At 46.3% G+C, this 15,568-nt stretch overlaps 13 protein-coding genes across 13 annotated transcripts, besides 24 other annotated features; 1 reads left to right on the top strand and 12 right to left on the bottom strand. All coding sequences in view use genetic code 2, as the record gives it.

Annotated features, from left to right (window-relative positions):
• Positions 1–72, bottom strand: a tRNA (tRNA-Glu).
• A 1-nt stretch (position 73) lies between these two features.
• ND6 (NADH dehydrogenase subunit 6) lies at positions 74–592 on the top strand. Its single transcript has one exon. It carries the CDS (start codon positions 74–76, stop codon positions 590–592), a length of 519 nt encoding a protein of 172 aa, YP_009058733.1.
• A 6-nt stretch (positions 593–598) lies between these two features.
• Positions 599–667, top strand: a tRNA (tRNA-Pro).
• A 4-nt stretch (positions 668–671) lies between these two features.
• Positions 672–740, bottom strand: a tRNA (tRNA-Thr).
• A 1-nt stretch (position 741) lies between these two features.
• Positions 742–1,884, bottom strand: CYTB (cytochrome b). Its single transcript has one exon. The coding sequence runs from the start codon at positions 1,882–1,884 to the stop codon at positions 742–744; it is 1,143 nt and encodes a 380-aa protein (YP_009058732.1).
• ND5 (NADH dehydrogenase subunit 5) lies at positions 1,884–3,710 on the bottom strand. Its single transcript has one exon. The coding sequence runs from the start codon at positions 3,708–3,710 to the stop codon at positions 1,884–1,886; it is 1,827 nt and encodes a 608-aa protein (YP_009058731.1).
• Positions 3,711–3,781, bottom strand: a tRNA (tRNA-Leu).
• Positions 3,782–3,845, bottom strand: a tRNA (tRNA-Ser).
• Position 3,846: 1 nt separating this feature from the next.
• Positions 3,847–3,916, bottom strand: a tRNA (tRNA-His).
• On the bottom strand, positions 3,917–5,294 carry ND4 (NADH dehydrogenase subunit 4). The gene has a single exon. A coding segment is annotated over exon 1 (1,378 nt).
• On the bottom strand, positions 5,288–5,584 carry ND4L (NADH dehydrogenase subunit 4L). Its single transcript has one exon. The coding sequence runs from the start codon at positions 5,582–5,584 to the stop codon at positions 5,288–5,290; it is 297 nt and encodes a 98-aa protein (YP_009058729.1).
• Position 5,585: 1 nt separating this feature from the next.
• Positions 5,586–5,655, bottom strand: a tRNA (tRNA-Arg).
• A 1-nt stretch (position 5,656) lies between these two features.
• Positions 5,657–6,007, bottom strand: ND3 (NADH dehydrogenase subunit 3). The gene has a single exon. It carries the CDS (start codon positions 6,005–6,007, stop codon positions 5,657–5,659), a length of 351 nt encoding a protein of 116 aa, YP_009058728.1.
• Positions 6,008–6,076, bottom strand: a tRNA (tRNA-Gly).
• Positions 6,077–6,860, bottom strand: COX3 (cytochrome c oxidase subunit III). Its single transcript has one exon. A coding segment is annotated over exon 1 (784 nt).
• A 7-nt stretch (positions 6,861–6,867) lies between these two features.
• Positions 6,868–7,551, bottom strand: ATP6 (ATP synthase F0 subunit 6). Its single transcript has one exon. It carries the CDS (start codon positions 7,549–7,551, stop codon positions 6,868–6,870), a length of 684 nt encoding a protein of 227 aa, YP_009058726.1.
• Positions 7,542–7,709, bottom strand: ATP8 (ATP synthase F0 subunit 8). The gene has a single exon. It carries the CDS (start codon positions 7,707–7,709, stop codon positions 7,542–7,544), a length of 168 nt encoding a protein of 55 aa, YP_009058725.1.
• Position 7,710: 1 nt separating this feature from the next.
• Positions 7,711–7,781, bottom strand: a tRNA (tRNA-Lys).
• Position 7,782: 1 nt separating this feature from the next.
• COX2 (cytochrome c oxidase subunit II) lies at positions 7,783–8,466 on the bottom strand. The gene has a single exon. The coding sequence runs from the start codon at positions 8,464–8,466 to the stop codon at positions 7,783–7,785; it is 684 nt and encodes a 227-aa protein (YP_009058724.1).
• Position 8,467: 1 nt separating this feature from the next.
• Positions 8,468–8,544, bottom strand: a tRNA (tRNA-Asp).
• A 6-nt stretch (positions 8,545–8,550) lies between these two features.
• Positions 8,551–8,623, top strand: a tRNA (tRNA-Ser).
• COX1 (cytochrome c oxidase subunit I) lies at positions 8,615–10,165 on the bottom strand. Its single transcript has one exon. It carries the CDS (start codon positions 10,163–10,165, stop codon positions 8,615–8,617), a length of 1,551 nt encoding a protein of 516 aa, YP_009058723.1.
• Position 10,166: 1 nt separating this feature from the next.
• Positions 10,167–10,237, top strand: a tRNA (tRNA-Tyr).
• Positions 10,237–10,303, top strand: a tRNA (tRNA-Cys).
• Positions 10,304–10,376, top strand: a tRNA (tRNA-Asn).
• Positions 10,377–10,386: 10 nt separating this feature from the next.
• Positions 10,387–10,455, top strand: a tRNA (tRNA-Ala).
• Position 10,456: 1 nt separating this feature from the next.
• Positions 10,457–10,526, bottom strand: a tRNA (tRNA-Trp).
• ND2 (NADH dehydrogenase subunit 2) lies at positions 10,527–11,566 on the bottom strand. The gene has a single exon. A coding segment is annotated over exon 1 (1,040 nt).
• Positions 11,567–11,635, bottom strand: a tRNA (tRNA-Met).
• Positions 11,635–11,705, top strand: a tRNA (tRNA-Gln).
• A 3-nt stretch (positions 11,706–11,708) lies between these two features.
• Positions 11,709–11,779, bottom strand: a tRNA (tRNA-Ile).
• A 6-nt stretch (positions 11,780–11,785) lies between these two features.
• Positions 11,786–12,763, bottom strand: ND1 (NADH dehydrogenase subunit 1). The gene has a single exon. The coding sequence runs from the start codon at positions 12,761–12,763 to the stop codon at positions 11,786–11,788; it is 978 nt and encodes a 325-aa protein (YP_009058721.1).
• Positions 12,764–12,781: 18 nt separating this feature from the next.
• Positions 12,782–12,856, bottom strand: a tRNA (tRNA-Leu).
• An 8-nt stretch (positions 12,857–12,864) lies between these two features.
• Positions 12,865–14,455, bottom strand: an rRNA (16S ribosomal RNA).
• Positions 14,456–14,525, bottom strand: a tRNA (tRNA-Val).
• A 2-nt stretch (positions 14,526–14,527) lies between these two features.
• Positions 14,528–15,499, bottom strand: an rRNA (12S ribosomal RNA).
• Positions 15,500–15,568, bottom strand: a tRNA (tRNA-Phe).

The raw sequence follows: 15,568 nt of genomic DNA, 5'->3' as shown, positions 1-15,568 counted from the left end.
GTTCCCGTAGTTTAATTCTAATAACAATGGCTTTTCGTGCCGTGGATCTTGGAGAGAAGCCAAGTGGGAATTTATGATGAATTTTGTATTATTTTTAAGTCTGTGTTTTGTCCTTGGAGGATTGGCGGTTGCGTCCAATCCCTCTCCTTATTATGGGGTAGTTGGTCTCGTGTTAGCTTCTATTGCCGGGTGTGGGTGACTGGTTAGTTTAGGGGTTTCTTTTGTCTCTTTGGTGCTTGTTATGGTTTATCTGGGAGGTATGTTGGTGGTTTTTGTTTATTCAGTGGCGTTGGCGGCGGATCCGTATCCAGAATCTTGAGGGGACTGACGGGTTGCTGTGTATGGGGTAGGACTAGGGTTAGTTGTTGTGGTAGGTATGGTTGTGATAGGTTTATTTGAGTTTACGTCGGGGGGTGATACAGTTAATAGTACTGGTATGATGTCGGTTCGGTTGGATTTTAGTGGGGTGGCTATGTTCTATTCTTGGGGGGCGGGCCTGTTTTTGGTTGCGGGTTGAGGGCTGTTGTTAACTTTATTTGTGGTGCTGGAGCTTGTGCGGGGGTTGTCTCGGGGGGCAATTCGGGCAGTTTAGGGGGGTCAGAAAGTAGTTTAATGAAAATCCCAGCTTTGGGAGTTGGTGATAGAGGTTCGATCCCTTTCTTTCTGAGGGTAACTCTAAGAAGAGGTGTAGTCTTCAATCTTTGGTTTACAAGACCAATGTTTTTATAAACTATTAGAGTATTAGAGGTTGAGCAGTTTGTTTTCTAGGATGCTTACTAGTGGGAATAGGATTAGGATGATGGTGAAGTAGGAAAGTGATGCCAGTTGTCCAATAATGATGAATGGGTGTTCAACTGGTTGGCTGCCAACTCAGGTTAGAATGAGGAGGTTGGCTACTAGGGCTCAAAACAGGATTTGTGATAGGGGACGGAAGGTTATTGAGCGTTGTTTAGATTTGTGTAGTAGGGGGATCAGGAATAGTACTAGGACGGAGGCAGCGAGGGCTAGTACTCCTCCTAGTTTGTTGGGAATGGATCGGAGGATGGCGTAGGCAAATAGGAAATATCATTCGGGTTTAATGTGGGGAGGTGTAGCCAGGGGATTGGCCGGTGTGAAGTTTTCTGGATCTCCCAGCAGATTGGGTGAGAAGAGGGCTAGGGAGGTGAGTAAGAGAAGTATGAGTGCAAATCCTAAGATGTCTTTTGTAGTGTGGTAGGGGTGGAATGGAATTTTGTCGCAATCTGAGGGGATTCCTAGTGGGTTGTTTGATCCTGACTCATGTAGGAATGTGAGGTGAACTAGGGTTAAACCTGCGATTACGAATGGTAAGAGGAAGTGTAGGGCGAAGAAGCGAGTTAGTGTGGGGTTGTCTACTGAGAACCCACCTCAGGCTCATTCTACTAGCGTTTGTCCAATGTAGGGGATGGCTGAGAATAGGTTAGTAATGACCGTGGCACCTCAGAATGACATTTGTCCTCAGGGGAGGACGTAGCCTACGAAAGCGGTGGCCATGAGGGTCAGGAGGAGGATAACTCCGATGTTTCAGGTTTCTTTGTTTAGATAAGAGCCGTAATAGAATCCACGGCCAATGTGGAGGTAGATACAAATGAAGAAGAATGAGGCTCCATTTGCATGTAGGTTGCGGATCAGTCAGCCGAATTGGACATTTCGGCATATGTGGGCTACTGAAGAGAAGGCTAGGGAGGTGTCTGCTGTATAATGGGTGGCTAATAGGAGGCCTGTGACAATTTGGGTGACCAGGCAGAGGCCTAGGAGGGAACCAAAGTTTCATCAGGTGGAAATGTTTGAAGGGGTTGGAAGGTCGATCAGAGAGTCGTTGATGATTTTTAGGAGGGGGTGGTTTTTACGTAGATTGGGAGTCATTAATTGTTTATGTATGTGGATATGAGGATGATGAGGATGGATAGAGCGAATGATCCAAGGTAAGCTTTAATAAGGCCGGTGTGAAGGGTGGTTGCTGCCTTGGATGCTTTTAGTTGTAGGGTGGCCAGTCCTTCTGGCCCTAGTATTTTGAATCAGGAAAGATCGATTAGGTGGGAGGCGATGTTTTGGCCCCCGCTTAGTGTTTTTGTAACGCTTAGACGGTGGGTTAGGGGGTTGAAGTAGCCTAGTGAGGTGGAAAAGTTTAGAAAATGGTTTTGTTTGGGCATGGTTAGGGTTTGGGCTATTTTTGATAGTTCTAGTGCTAGGATAATGCCTAGGGCTGTGACAATAAGGGCGGTGATTTTGATGTAAAGAGGTATGGTTATTGGGGGGGTTTTTGTGGGGAGAATATATGAGGTGATGAGGAATCCAGCTGTGATGCTTCCCAGTGCCAGGCGGGTAATTGGGGAGAGTACCGCTGGGTTGTTTTCGTTGATTGGGGCTAAGGGGGGGATACGAATGTATCCTGTTTGGACGAGGATAGTTATACGTAGGGTGTACACTGCGGTGAATGATGTAGCTAGGAGGGTAAGAATAAGAGCTCAGGTGTTTAGGTAGGATGTGTTGAGGTTTTCGATAATTGCGTCTTTTGAGTAGAATCCTGCTAAGAATGGGGTTCCTATGAGGGCTAGGTTGCCAATGGTAAGGCATGAAGTGGTTGTGGGTAGTATTTTTTGCAGGCCGCCTATTTTTCGGATGTCCTGTTCACCATTTAAGCTGTGGATGATGGATCCTGAGCACAGGAATAATATGGCTTTGAAGAATGCATGAGTTGAAATGTGTAAGAAGGCTAGTTGGGGAAGATTGAGTCCGATTGTAACTATTATTAAGCCTAGTTGGCTTGATGTGGAGAAGGCAATGATTTTTTTGATGTCGTTTTGGGTGAGTGCGCAGGTGGCTGCAAAGAGTGTTGATAGAGCTCCCAGGCAGAGGCAGAGAGTTAGAGCGGTTGGGTTAGTGTCAAATATTGGGTGAGTGCGGATTAGTAGGAAAATTCCTGCCACTACTATGGTGCTGGAGTGCAGTAAGGCCGATACTGGGGTGGGGCCTTCTATAGCGGCGGGTAGTCATGGATGGAGGCCAAATTGGGCGGATTTACCTGTTGCAGCTAGGATTAGGCCTAGAAGGGGGAGGGTAGGTGTTGGGGTGGGGGAGGAGATTTGTTGGATTTCTCAGGTGTTTGTGTAGGAGGCTAGTCATGCTATGCAGATGATTAGGCCAATATCTCCGACGCGGTTGTAGAGTACAGCCTGGAGGGCGGCTGTATTGGCTTCTGCTCGTCCGTGTCATCAGCTAATTAGGAGGAATGATATGATTCCAACTCCTTCTCATCCGATGAATAGGACAAATAGATTGTTAGCGATGATTAGGATGAGTATGGCGATTAAAAAAAGTAGGAGGAAGGAGAAGAATTTTATTATATGGGGGTCGGAGGCTATGTATCAGGAGGCGAATTGGAGGATAGATCAAGAGACGAATAGGGCGATTGGGAAGAATGTAAGTGAGTAGAAGTCCATTTTGAGGCTGATAGGGATTTTGAAGTTCATGATGAATTTTCATTCTCAGAGGGAGGTAATAGATTCTATACCTGAGTAGGCGTAGATAGTTATAGGAATCAGGCTGATGAAGAAGGAAGTTTTAATGGTGTTTGTGATAGTGGTTGAGGAGTTTTTTAGGTTGTTAGAGAGGAGAGGAAGGATGATAGGGGTGGAGAGGGTGGCTAGGGTGAGTAGTATGGATGTGTTGAGTGTTAGGGAGAGATCCATTACTTCCACTTGGATTTGCACCAAGATGGGTGGTTCCTAAGACCACTGGATTGCTGTTATCCTTTGGAAGTAAGGGGGCTGAGATTTTAGACTCAGATACAGGAATTAGCAGTTCTTGTTGGTTTAACCTCCCCTCGGCAGGTAAGAAGAGTTTAACTTCTATTCTTAGAATCACAGTCTAATGTTTTGTTTGAAACTATACTTGCATATAGGGACTCCAGAGATGAGCTCTGGTTTGAGAATAAGGAGGATTATAGGAATTATGTGAAGGGCTATGAGTAGATGCTCTCGTGTAGAGGAGTTTTGGATGGATGTCATGTAGGATGGGAGGGTGCCTCGCTGTGTTATTAGAAGTATGTAGAGGGTGTATGAGGCAGTTAGGATGATTGTGGTTCCTGTTAGGATAATGGTGAGGGAGGATCAGTTGAATAGGGCAATTATAATGGTTAGTTCTGCTATTAGGTTGATGGTTGGTGGAAGCGCTATGTTAGTTAGGTTTGCTAGGAGTCATCAGGTTGCCATGAGGGGTAGTAGGGGCTGAAGGCCTCGTGTGAGGAGAAGAATTCGGCTGTGGGTTCGTTCGTAGTTTGTATTGGCTAAGCAGAATAGTATGGAGGATGTGAGTCCATGGGCGATTATTAGGATTATTGCACCTGAGAAGGCTCATTGAGTTTGGATTATGGTTGCAGCGACAACTAGGCCTATATGGCTTACGGAGGAGTAAGCGATTAATGATTTTAGGTCAGTTTGCCGTAGGCAGATGGCACTTGTTATAACGGCTCCCCATAGGGCTAAGGTGATGAATGGGTAGTGTAGGTTGTTTAATGTGGGGTTTACTAGGATAGTGATTCGCATGATGCCGTATCCCCCTAGTTTTAGGAGAAGGGCTGCTAGGAGTATGGAGCCTGCGATTGGAGCCTCTACGTGGGCTTTGGGTAATCATAAGTGAAGGCCGTATAGAGGGGCTTTTACTATAAAGGCTAATAGAAGGGCTAGGCTTGATGCTAGGCCGGTTCAGGAGTTGGCTAGTGATGGGTGTGAGAGTTTTAGTATCGGTAGGTATAATGTGCCGATTTGGTTGTGAAGGTGTAGAATGGTGATGAGTAGGGGTAGTGAGCTGGCTAGGGTGTAGAATAGGAGGTAGATGCCTGCGTTTAAGCGCTCTGGTTGGTTTCCTCAGCGTGTGATTAGGATTAGGGTTGGGATTAGGGTGGCTTCAAATGCAATGTAGAATATTATGAGTTCTGAGGCTGAGAATGCCAGGATGATGAAGGGTTGGGCTAGTATAATTGTTGTGATGAAGATTCGTTTACGGATAATGGGTTCTTGTTCTAGGTGATTTTGGCTTGCTATGAGTATGAGGGGGAGTAGTCAGCAGGATAGAACAAGCAGGGGAGATGAGATTTGGTCGATAGAGGTTCAAAAGGTTAAGCCTTTGCTTGGGTAATATGTTGGGACGAGTCATTGGAGGCTAATGGAGGCAATTAGTAGGCTGTATGCTGTGGTGTTGGTTCAGAGATGTTTGGCTGGGGATAAGAAGGTGAGGGGGATTAATATAATGGTGGGGATGATGATTTTTAGCATTGTAGGAGGTTGAAGTTGTGGAGGTGGTCAGAGCCGTGGGTCCGAGTAGAGGCTACTAGAAGTGCTAGGCCAGTGCCTGCTTCGCAGGCAGAGAATGCTAGTATTAAAATGGGGACTATGCTGAAAGATGGTGTGTGGGTTTGGATTGGTCATATTGCTAGGGCTACATATATGGATAGTATTATGCTTTCTAGACATAGTAGGGCTGAGATGAGGTGTGTTCGGTGGAAGGCCAGGCCTAAGGCACTTAAGGTGAAGGCTGAGTAAAAGCTTAAGTGTAGGGAGGTCATAAGGAAAGTTATAGGGTGAGGACTATAATCTGTTGAGTCGAAATCAACTGTCTTGGTTAGACTAACTTTCCGTTATTCTGCTCATTCTAGTCCTCCTTGGGTTCATTCATAGACTAGTCCTAGGGTGAGGATGATGATGAGAGTAGAAGTTCAGGTGAAGGTGAGGATGGGGGATTGGAGTTGAATGGCTCAGGGGAGGGGTAGGAGGAGGGCAATCTCTAGGTCGAATAGAAGGAATAGGATGGCTACTAGGAAGAATCGAATTGAGAATGGTAGACGGGCAGATCCTAGTGGGTCGAATCCACATTCGTAGGGGGATAGTTTTTCCGAGTCGGGGTTTATTTGGGCTAGTCAAAAATTTAGTGTAGTTAGGACGATGCTTAGGGTTAATGAAAGGGTAAGTATGAATATGATTATGTTAATTACTCTTCTCTGGGTTTAAACCAGATTTTAAGGATTGGAAGTCGATTGTAATAAATATACTAGAAGAGTAGGATCCTCATCAGTAAATAGATACGTAGAGGAATAGTCATACAACGTCTACGAAATGTCAGTATCAGGCTGCTGCCTCAAAGCCAAAGTGGTGTTTTGGTGTAAAGTGGTATTTGATTAGGCGTAGAAGGCATACTAAGAGGAACGTTGAGCCAATGATGACATGGAGGCCATGGAACCCAGTGGCAACGAAGAAGGTGGAACCATAAACTCCGTCAGCAATGGAGAATGGGGCCTCGTAGTATTCTATGGCTTGAAGAGCGGTGAAGTAGAATCCTAGTAGGACTGTTAAGGTGAGGGCTTGGATTGCCTGTTTTCGGTTGGCTTCCGTGATGCTGTGATGGGCTCATGTGACAGTGACTCCTGAAGCTAGGAGAATGGCAGTATTTAGGAGGGGAACATCCATTGGGTTGAGGGGTTTAATCCCAACGGGGGGTCATTGGCCCCCTAGTTCTGGGGTAGGGGCTAGGCTGGAGTGGAAGAATGCTCAGAAGAATCCTAGGAAGAAGAATGCTTCTGATGTAATGAATAGGACTATTCCATATCGTAGGCCTTTTTGTACGGCAGGTGTATGGTGGCCTTGGAATGTGCTTTCTCGGATAATGTCTCGTCATCATTGAATTATCACTAGGGCGGTGGAGGTGAGGCCCATCAGGAGTAGGTATGGGGAGTGATAGTGGAATCACATGGTTAGTCCGGAGGTAGTCAGGAGGGCGGCGGCCGCTCCAAAGATTGGTCAGGGGCTAGGGTCTACTATATGGTAGGAGTGTGCTTGGTGTGTCATTGGGGGTTTAAATGTTTTCTTGTAGATAAAGGCTTAAAAGGAGGACAAAGACATAGGCTTGGATTATGGCTACTGCTACTTCCAGGATGGTAAGGAGGAATAATACTAGGAATGTTAGTAGGGAGACCAGTGGTATTGTGGAGAACAGGGCGGTTGTGGCTGTAGAGATCAGTTGGATAAGTAAGTGGCCTGCTGTTAGGTTGGCCGTTAGGCGTACTCCTAGAGCTAGGGGTCGGATTAGTAGGCTGGTTGTTTCGATTATGATTAGGGCTGGGATTAGGGGTGTTGGGGTACCTTCGGGTAGTAGGTGGCCTAGAGAGGCTGAAGGCTGGTTGCGCAGTCCTGTTAGGAGTGTGGCCAGTCATAGTGGGAAGGCTAGTGCTAGGTTCATTGACAGTTGTGTTGTGGGGGTGAATGTGTATGGTAGGAGGCCTAGGAGGTTAATTAGCAGGAGGAAGACTATTAGTGATGTTAAAATTAGCGCTCATTTGTGTCCTTTTTTGTCTAAGGGTATTATTAGTTGCTTTGTGATAAGGTTGACAAATCATAGTTGAAGGGTTGAAAGTCGGTTGGTGATTCATCGGTTGTCTATGGAGGGTAAGAGGAGGGCTGGGAATGTTATTGAGATTAAGATTAGGGGGATTCCTAATAGGGATGGGCTTGAAAATTGGTCGAAAAAGCTTAGGTTCATGGTCAGGTTCAGGGAGTAATGTCTGAGGTTACGGGTGTTTTGTTAGATGGCGGGTTTGTGGAGGTGAAAGATAGTAGTTTTGGTTGGATAATTAATGAGTAGGTTAGTCACGAGGATACTATAATAAAGAATCATGGGCTTGGGTTTAGTTGTGGCATATCATTAAGGAGGAGGGTGTGCTCCTCTTTCTCTAGCTTAAAAGGCTAGTGCTGGTCCATAGCTTCTTAATGATTAGGATGATAGAAGGGAAGATCAGTTTTCGAATTTAGCGAGTGGGACGGATTCTACTACGATTGGCATGAAGCTGTGGTTGGCTCCGCAGATTTCTGAGCATTGACCGTAGAAAACTCCTGGTCGGGTGGCAACGAACGAGGTTTGGTTTAGGCGCCCTGGAACAGCGTCGGTTTTAACTCCTAGGCTAGGAACGGCTCAGGAGTGGAGGACGTCGTCGGCGGTGACAATCACTCGTACTGGGGATTCTATGGGGACTACTGCACGGTGGTCTACTTCTAGGAGTCGGTAGTGGCCGAGTGGGAGGTCTGCTGTGGGTGTTATGTAGGAGTCAAATGTGAGGTCTTTGAAGTCCGAGTATTCGTAGGATCAGTATCATTGGTGGCCGATGGCTTTTAGGGTAAGGTCGGGTTCGTTGATTTCGTCTATCATGTAGAGGATTTGTAGGGAGGGGAGAGCTAATAGGATCAGGACAATAGCGGGTAGAATTGTTCATACGAGTTCAATCTCCTGTGCGTCAACAGTGCTTGAGGATAATTTTTCTGTGAGTATGACGGTTAAGAGATAAAGGACTAGGGTGCAGATAGCTAGGGCTACTATAAGGGCGTGGTCATGGAACTTTACGAGTTCTTCTATGATGGGTGATGAAGCGTCTTGGAAACCGAATTGAGAGTGGTTGGCCATGGTAAGAGTTGGGGCGTACTGGGTTTTCACCTGTAATTTAGTCTTGACAAGGCTATGTAATTGTTTTACTAACGTCCCTTGGATAAGAAAGAAGCATAGGTGGTTTATGCGGTTGGCTTGAAACCAACATATGGAGGTTCGATTCCTTCCTTTCTTGTGTTTGGACAAAGGCTGGTTCTTCGAAGGTATGGTAGGGAGGTGGGCAGCCGTGGATTCATTCAATATTAGTGCTTGTCAGTTCTGGTTGGAAGGCTTTACGTTTTGATGCGAAGGCTTCTCAGATAATGAAGACTAACATGATTACGGCTGTGAGGGAAATAAGGGAACCTACGGAAGAGATGGTGTTTCACATTGTGTAGGCGTCTGGGTAGTCTGAGTATCGTCGTGGTATTCCTGCTAGGCCTAGGAAGTGTTGGGGGAAGAAGGTTAGGTTTACTCCTACGAATATAACTCCGAAGTGGATTTTAGCTCATGTGGAGTGTAGGGTGTAGCCAGTGAATAGGGGGAATCAGTGTGTAAAGCCTGCTAGGATAGCAAACACTGCACCCATGGATAGAACGTAGTGGAAGTGGGCAACTACGTAATAAGTGTCATGTAGAGCAATGTCTAGAGAGGAGTTAGCAAGGACGATTCCTGTTAGGCCTCCGATGGTAAATAAGAAGATGAAGCCTAGGGCTCACAGTATTGGAGGGTCTCATTTGATAGTCCCTCCGTGAAGAGTTGCTAGTCAGCTAAAGACTTTGATGCCGGTTGGGATTGCAATGATTATGGTGGCGGATGTGAAGTATGCTCGGGTGTCTACATCCATTCCTACTGTGAATATATGATGGGCTCATACGATAAATCCTAGGAATCCGATGGACAGCATAGCTCATACCATTCCTATGTAGCCGAATGGTTCTTTTTTCCCTGCGTAGTAAGCTACGACGTGGGAAATAATTCCGAATCCTGGTAGAATTAGGATGTAGACCTCTGGGTGACCGAAGAATCAGAATAGGTGTTGGTACAGAATAGGGTCTCCTCCTCCTGCTGGGTCGAAGAATGTAGTGTTTAGGTTGCGGTCTGTGAGGAGCATGGTAATACCAGCGGCAAGGACTGGGAGGGATAGGAGAAGGAGGACTGCAGTAATTAGGACTGATCAGACGAATAGGGGGGTTTGATATTGTGAGAGGGCGGGAGGTTTTATGTTAATTGCTGTTGTGATGAAGTTGATGGCCCCTAGGATGGAGGAGATACCTGCTAGGTGGAGGGAGAAGATGGCTAAATCCACTGAGGCTCCGGCGTGGGCTAGGTTGCCGGCTAGGGGGGGATAAACAGTTCATCCTGTTCCAGCCCCTGCTTCTACGGTGGAAGAGGCTAATAGAAGGAGGAAGGATGGAGGTAGGAGTCAGAAGCTCATGTTGTTCATCCGAGGGAATGCTATGTCTGGAGCTCCGATTATGAGGGGGACTAGTCAGTTGCCGAATCCTCCAATCATAATTGGTATAACTATAAAGAAAATTATGACGAAGGCGTGGGCAGTGACGACCACATTATAAATCTGGTCGTCTCCAAGGAGGGCGCCGGGTTGGCCTAATTCTGCTCGAATTAGGAGGCTCAGGGCGGTTCCTACCATTCCGGCTCATGCGCCGAAGATTAGGTAGAGAGTTCCGATATCCTTGTGGTTGGTTGAGAATAGTCATCGGGTGATAAAAGTCATAGGTAAGATGGCTGAGTGTAAAAGCGTTAGGCTGTAGTCCTTTTTACAGAGGTTCAATTCCTCTTCTTATCGGCTCTGTAGTGAAGTTCATGGTGAGTTGCAAGCTCATCGATGTACATTGATTGTGTGCCGGGGCCTTAGGTAGAGGCCTGCTGGTTTGGGCATATAGCTGTTAACTATAGTATTATGGGATCGAGGCCCATCTATCTAGGGGGTGTGACAAGGTCCTAGCTTAATTAAAGTATCTGGGTTGCATTCAGGAGATGCAGGATAGTACCCTGCGGACTTTAACAGAAACTAAGAGGGTCTAACTCTTGTTTAAGGCTTTGAAGGCCTTCGGTTTAAGTAATCCTAAGTTTCTTAAATGATGGTGGGTAGTATGGGGGAGAGTGGTAGGAGGGTGATGGAAAGGGTAATCAGAATGGCAGTAATGATGCTAGTTGGTTTGTTGGTGTGTCATAGTTTGATGTGGTTTGTGGTGTGAGGAGGAAGTGTGATTGTTGCACAGTACGCTAGACGTAGGTAGAAGAATAGGCTGAGTAAGGAGAGAAGGGAGATAATTGTTGCTGCTAGGGCTATTTCTTGTTTAGTTAGTTCTTGGATGATAAGTCATTTGGGTAGGAAACCTGTTAAAGGTGGGAGGCCGGCTAGGGATAGGAGTGCTAGAAGAAGTATAGCATTGAGAGAAGGAGTTTTTGTTCAGGCGGTTATTAGTGATGGTAACTTTGTAACTTTTATTGTGTTTAGGGTAAGGAATACTGTGGCAGTCATTAGGCTGTAGAGATAGAAGTTGAGTATTGTAAGTTTTGGGTTAAAGGCGATGATGATGGCCATTCATCCTAGGTGGGAGATAGAGGAGAAGGCTAGGATTTTACGGATTTGTGTTTGGTTGAGTCCTATTCACCCTCCCAGTGCTGTGGATATGATGGCCATGAGGGTCAGTAGGGTGGGATTTAGGGAGTGGGAGGTTAGGAAGAGGAGTGTTAGTGGAGGAAATTTTATAGCTGTTGAAAGGAGGAGACCGGTGAGCAGTGAGGACCCTTGGAGAACTTCTGGAAATCAGAAATGGAATGGGACTAATCCTAATTTTATTGCGATAGCTGAAGTCAAAATTACGGAGGAGGTCGGGTGGGTTAGTTGAGTGATGTCTCATTGTCCGGTATGTCATGCGTTAGTTATGCTTGAGAATAGCACTAGAGCTGAGGCGGCTGCTTGAACTAAAAAGTATTTAGTTGCTGCTTCGATTGCTCGGGGGTGATGGGATTTTGCGATTAAAGGGAGGATGGCTAGTGTGTTGATTTCAAGGCCGGTTCAGGCTATGATTCAATGGTTGCTTGAAATTGTGAGAGTTGTTCCTAGGGCTAGGCTAATGGTGAAAATCAGTTTTGCTTGGGGATTCATTAGTAGGGGAAGGAGTTGAACCATCATTTTCGGGGTATGGGCCCGATAGCTTATTTAGCTTACCTTACTAGAAAATAATATAAAGGAAGTATGAAGGATTTTGATTCCTTCTGTGCAGGTTCAATCCCTGCTTTTCTAATTCAGGAAATGAGAGGGTTGGTGTACCTCCATGTTCACTTTATCATAGTGACCCTTAGGTTCAGGCACATTTCCTTATGGTTATAGATAGGGGGGTAAGCCTGCGTAGCAGACTGGTAAGCTGGTGTGTCATAGGCAGAGGGCTAATGTCAGAGGAAGGAAATTTTTTCATAGGAGGTGCATAAGCTGGTCGTATCGGAATCGTGGGTAAGAGGCGCGAACTCACAGAAAGCCTGCGGATAGGAGTAGGACTTTAGTAGCCAGGATTATGGGGAAGAGTTCTTGAGGGGGGTGGAGGAGGCTTGGGTTGAAAAATAGGATGGCGGTGAGGGTGTTCATGAGTATAATGTTGGCGTATTCTGCTAGGAAGAATAGGGCGAAGGGTCCTGCTGCATATTCCACGTTGAAGCCTGAGACTAGTTCTGATTCTCCTTCTGTTAGGTCGAATGGGGCGCGGTTTGTTTCGGCGAGGGTAGAGACGTATCATATTATGGCAAGGGGCCAGCAGGAGAAGATGAGGTATAGGGGTTCTTGGGTGACTGCGAGGGTGCTAAGGGTGTAGTTACCGCTGAGAAGAATAATAGATAGGAGAATGATTGCTAGGGTCACCTCGTATGAGATGGTTTGGGCTACTGCTCGGAGTGCTCCGATTAGGGCGTATTTAGAGTTGGAGGCTCATCCGGATCAAAGAATTGAGTATACTGCTAGACTTGACATAGTTAGTAGGAATAGTAAGCCTAGGTTAAGGTCTGCAAGGGAAAATGGGAGGGGTAGGGGGGTTCAAATTGAGATTGCTAAGAGAAGGGCTAGTATAGGGGTTGTGACGAATAGAATTGGGGATGAGGTTGATGGTCGGATGGGTTCTTTGATGAATAGTTTCACTCCATCTGCTAGGGGTTGAAGTAGTCCGAAAGGGCCTACAACATTGGGTCCTTTCCGACCTTGTATGTAGCTGAGGATTTTCCGTTCTACCAGGGTTAGAAAGGCTACGGCGATTAAGATGGGGAGAGCGTAGGAGAGGGTCATAATAAGATTGACTAGGAGGGGATGGTTGGCCATAGGTAAGAGGGGAAAGGAAGCTAGGGAGAGGATTTGAACCTCTGAGATAAAGGACTTAAGCCTTTTGCATTTGCCGAGCTCTGCCACGCTAGCTAGTCCTTTTCTGGGACGTGGTTGGTTGTGATAGCCTTTCGTAATTAGTTGCATTCATTACTTAAGGCGAAGGCTTGCTTGCAGTATTGGCCTCACTTTTCCGATCCTTTCGTACTGGGAAGAGCTCATCATAGATAGAAACCGACCTGGATTACTCCGGTCTGAACTCAGATCACGTAGGACTGTTAATCGTTGAACAAACGAACCCTTAGTAGCTGCTGCACCACTAGGATGTCCTGATCCAACATCGAGGTCGTAAACCTCCCCGTCGATATGGACTCTTGGAGGAGATTGCGCTGTTATCCCTGGGGTAGCTTGGTCCATTGATCAATTGTATTGGGTCTGGATGCTATTAGCACGTTGAGGAGTCGCTCTTAGTCTAGAGGTGTGGTCCAATTTTTGGAGGATTTGTTTTTCTCCAAGGTCGCCCCAACCGAAAAAATGCAGACCAGGGGCCTAATGAATAAGTGAGCCCGTATGGGGGGGTAAGTATTTAGGCGTGGTTGCTGTTTTTAAAGTTCCACAGGGTCTTCTCGTCTTATGGGGTTATTCCTGCTTTTGCACAGGAAGATCAATTTCACTGATCGCCTGTGAGAGACAGTTAAGACCTCGTTTAGCCATTCATACTAGTCTCGATTTATGGGACAATTGATTGCGCTACCTTTGCACGGTTAGGATACCGCGGCCGTTTAACACGAGGTCACCGGGCAGGCATCACCTTCAATACTTGTCTGGGGTTTGCTGAAGGCTATGTTTTTGGTAAACAGTCGGGCCTTGACGTTTGCCTAGTTCCTTTCACAGGTTTTAATCTTTCTTACGGACGCTCCTCTGTCGGGTTAACAAGTTGTTTAATACTATGCTTGTTGGATTAGTCGTATATGGGTGTCTTGTTAATAATGTATTGATGTAAGCTTGCGTCGTAGAGGGAAGATCCCTAGTTACTCATTCTAGCATTAATTCTCCTATTCATATAGGTTAGCCTGTTAGTGGGGAGGGAGTCGTAGGATTAACATATTTTTCATAGTAGGAGCTTTGACGCACTCTTTGTTGATGGCTGCTTGAAGGCCCACAGTAAGTTCTACACTAGTGTACTTATCCGCTCGTAGAGATTGTACTCTTTTTTAAAGGAGCTGTACCCCCTTTAAATAGCCCTTAATTCGCTTCATTAGGGTTCGTGGAGTTCCTTGGAGGAGAATTAAGAGTGAACTTAAATTCGTCTCACAGGCAACCAGCTATCACCCAGCTCGGTTGGCTTTTCACCTCTACTGACAAGTCATCCCACTCTTTTGCAACAGAGACGGGTTCGCTCATGTTAGCTGCTCGTAAGTAGCTCGCTTGGGTTTCGGGGTGGCAAGCTTCAATTCGTTTTGCTTGGTTTTTCTTGCTAGACCATGATGCAAAAGGTACAAGGGTTGATCTTTGCTGTTTTTGGCTTATCTTTTTTCATTATTATTTCATCTTTCCCTTACGGTACGTGCTCTCTATCGCGCCGATGGTATCTTTTCTATCGCCTATACTGGGATTAGTAAATGCTTTAGTTGTTTATGTCTAAGTGGCTTTGTTATTCCAGGTCAATGTGTCTCGGGCTAGGGCTGGGCCTCAAGACGATCTGATGTTAGCAGACATTTTTCAGGTGTAAGCTGAATGCTTTTGTTTAAGCTACGTCTTGGTAGTCTAAGTGCACCTTCCGGTACACTTACCTTGTTACGACTTACCTCATCTTTGGCTGAATAGCTTATTAGTTATGGGGAGGGGGTCGCCTTTGAGGAGGGTGACGGGCGGTATGTACGTGCCCCAGAGCCGGCTTAAAGAGGGCTCGATGGTCCCACTTTACTGCTAAATCCGCCTTCGAGAGACAGTTTCATGTCCCTTTGCCGTGATGTTCTATACTAGAAAATGTAGCCCATTACCTCCATTCCATAGGCTATACCTTGACCTGTCTTACTAGCGGGTTAGGCTATTGCGCTCACTGTTGAACCTTCAGATGGGTGGGCTGGCGACGGCGGTATATAGGCTGACTGGCAAGAAATGGTCGGGTATAACGTGGATCATCGATTATAGAACAGGCTCCTCTAGGTGGGTTTGGGGCACCGCCAAGTCCTTAGAGTTTTAAGCGTTTGCGCTCGTAGTTCTCGGGCGGATGCTTGAGTTGATTAAAGCACCAAGATTTAGGGCCAGGCATAGTGGGGTATCTAATCCCAGTTTGGGCCCTGGCTTTCGTGGGTTTTAATTGATCGTTAGTCTAAGGTCTTCTTTTTGGGGGTGGCCTTATGAGCATCTTGGGCTTGTGACAACTCAGTTGCTTTTTAACCTTAGTTACTTTGATAGCATATTACCACGCTTTACGCCGTTATAAAGTTGACTTGGGTCTCTTGTATGACCGCGGTGGCTGGCACAAGATTTACCGACCCTGAGTTGCTATGGCTAAGTCAAGTTTTCACTCATTGCTTAATATTAACTACTGCTGAGTACCCGTGGGGGCGTGGCAAGTGCAAGGCGTTTTGGGCTACGGGGGGGGGTGTGAGCCTGATACCCGCTCCTACCGACCTGAGTGACAGGCACCGAGGGCATCTACACTGGGGCGCGGATACTTGCATGTATATTCCTAGCAACAACCAACAGTAAGGTTAGGACTAAGTCTTTTGTCTTTGGGTGCGTGAAGCATCCGTCTTGACATCTTCAGTGTCATGCTTTACCTTAAGCTACAAAAAC

This window comes from Malurus melanocephalus, mitochondrion (genome assembly GCF_030028575.1).
Source record: "Malurus melanocephalus voucher AMNH Lab1109 mitochondrion, complete genome".
NCBI classification, from domain to species: domain Eukaryota; kingdom Metazoa; phylum Chordata; class Aves; order Passeriformes; family Maluridae; genus Malurus; species Malurus melanocephalus.
The sequence above is the reverse complement of the archived record's forward strand: the minus strand, read 5'-3'. Positions and strand labels throughout refer to the sequence as shown.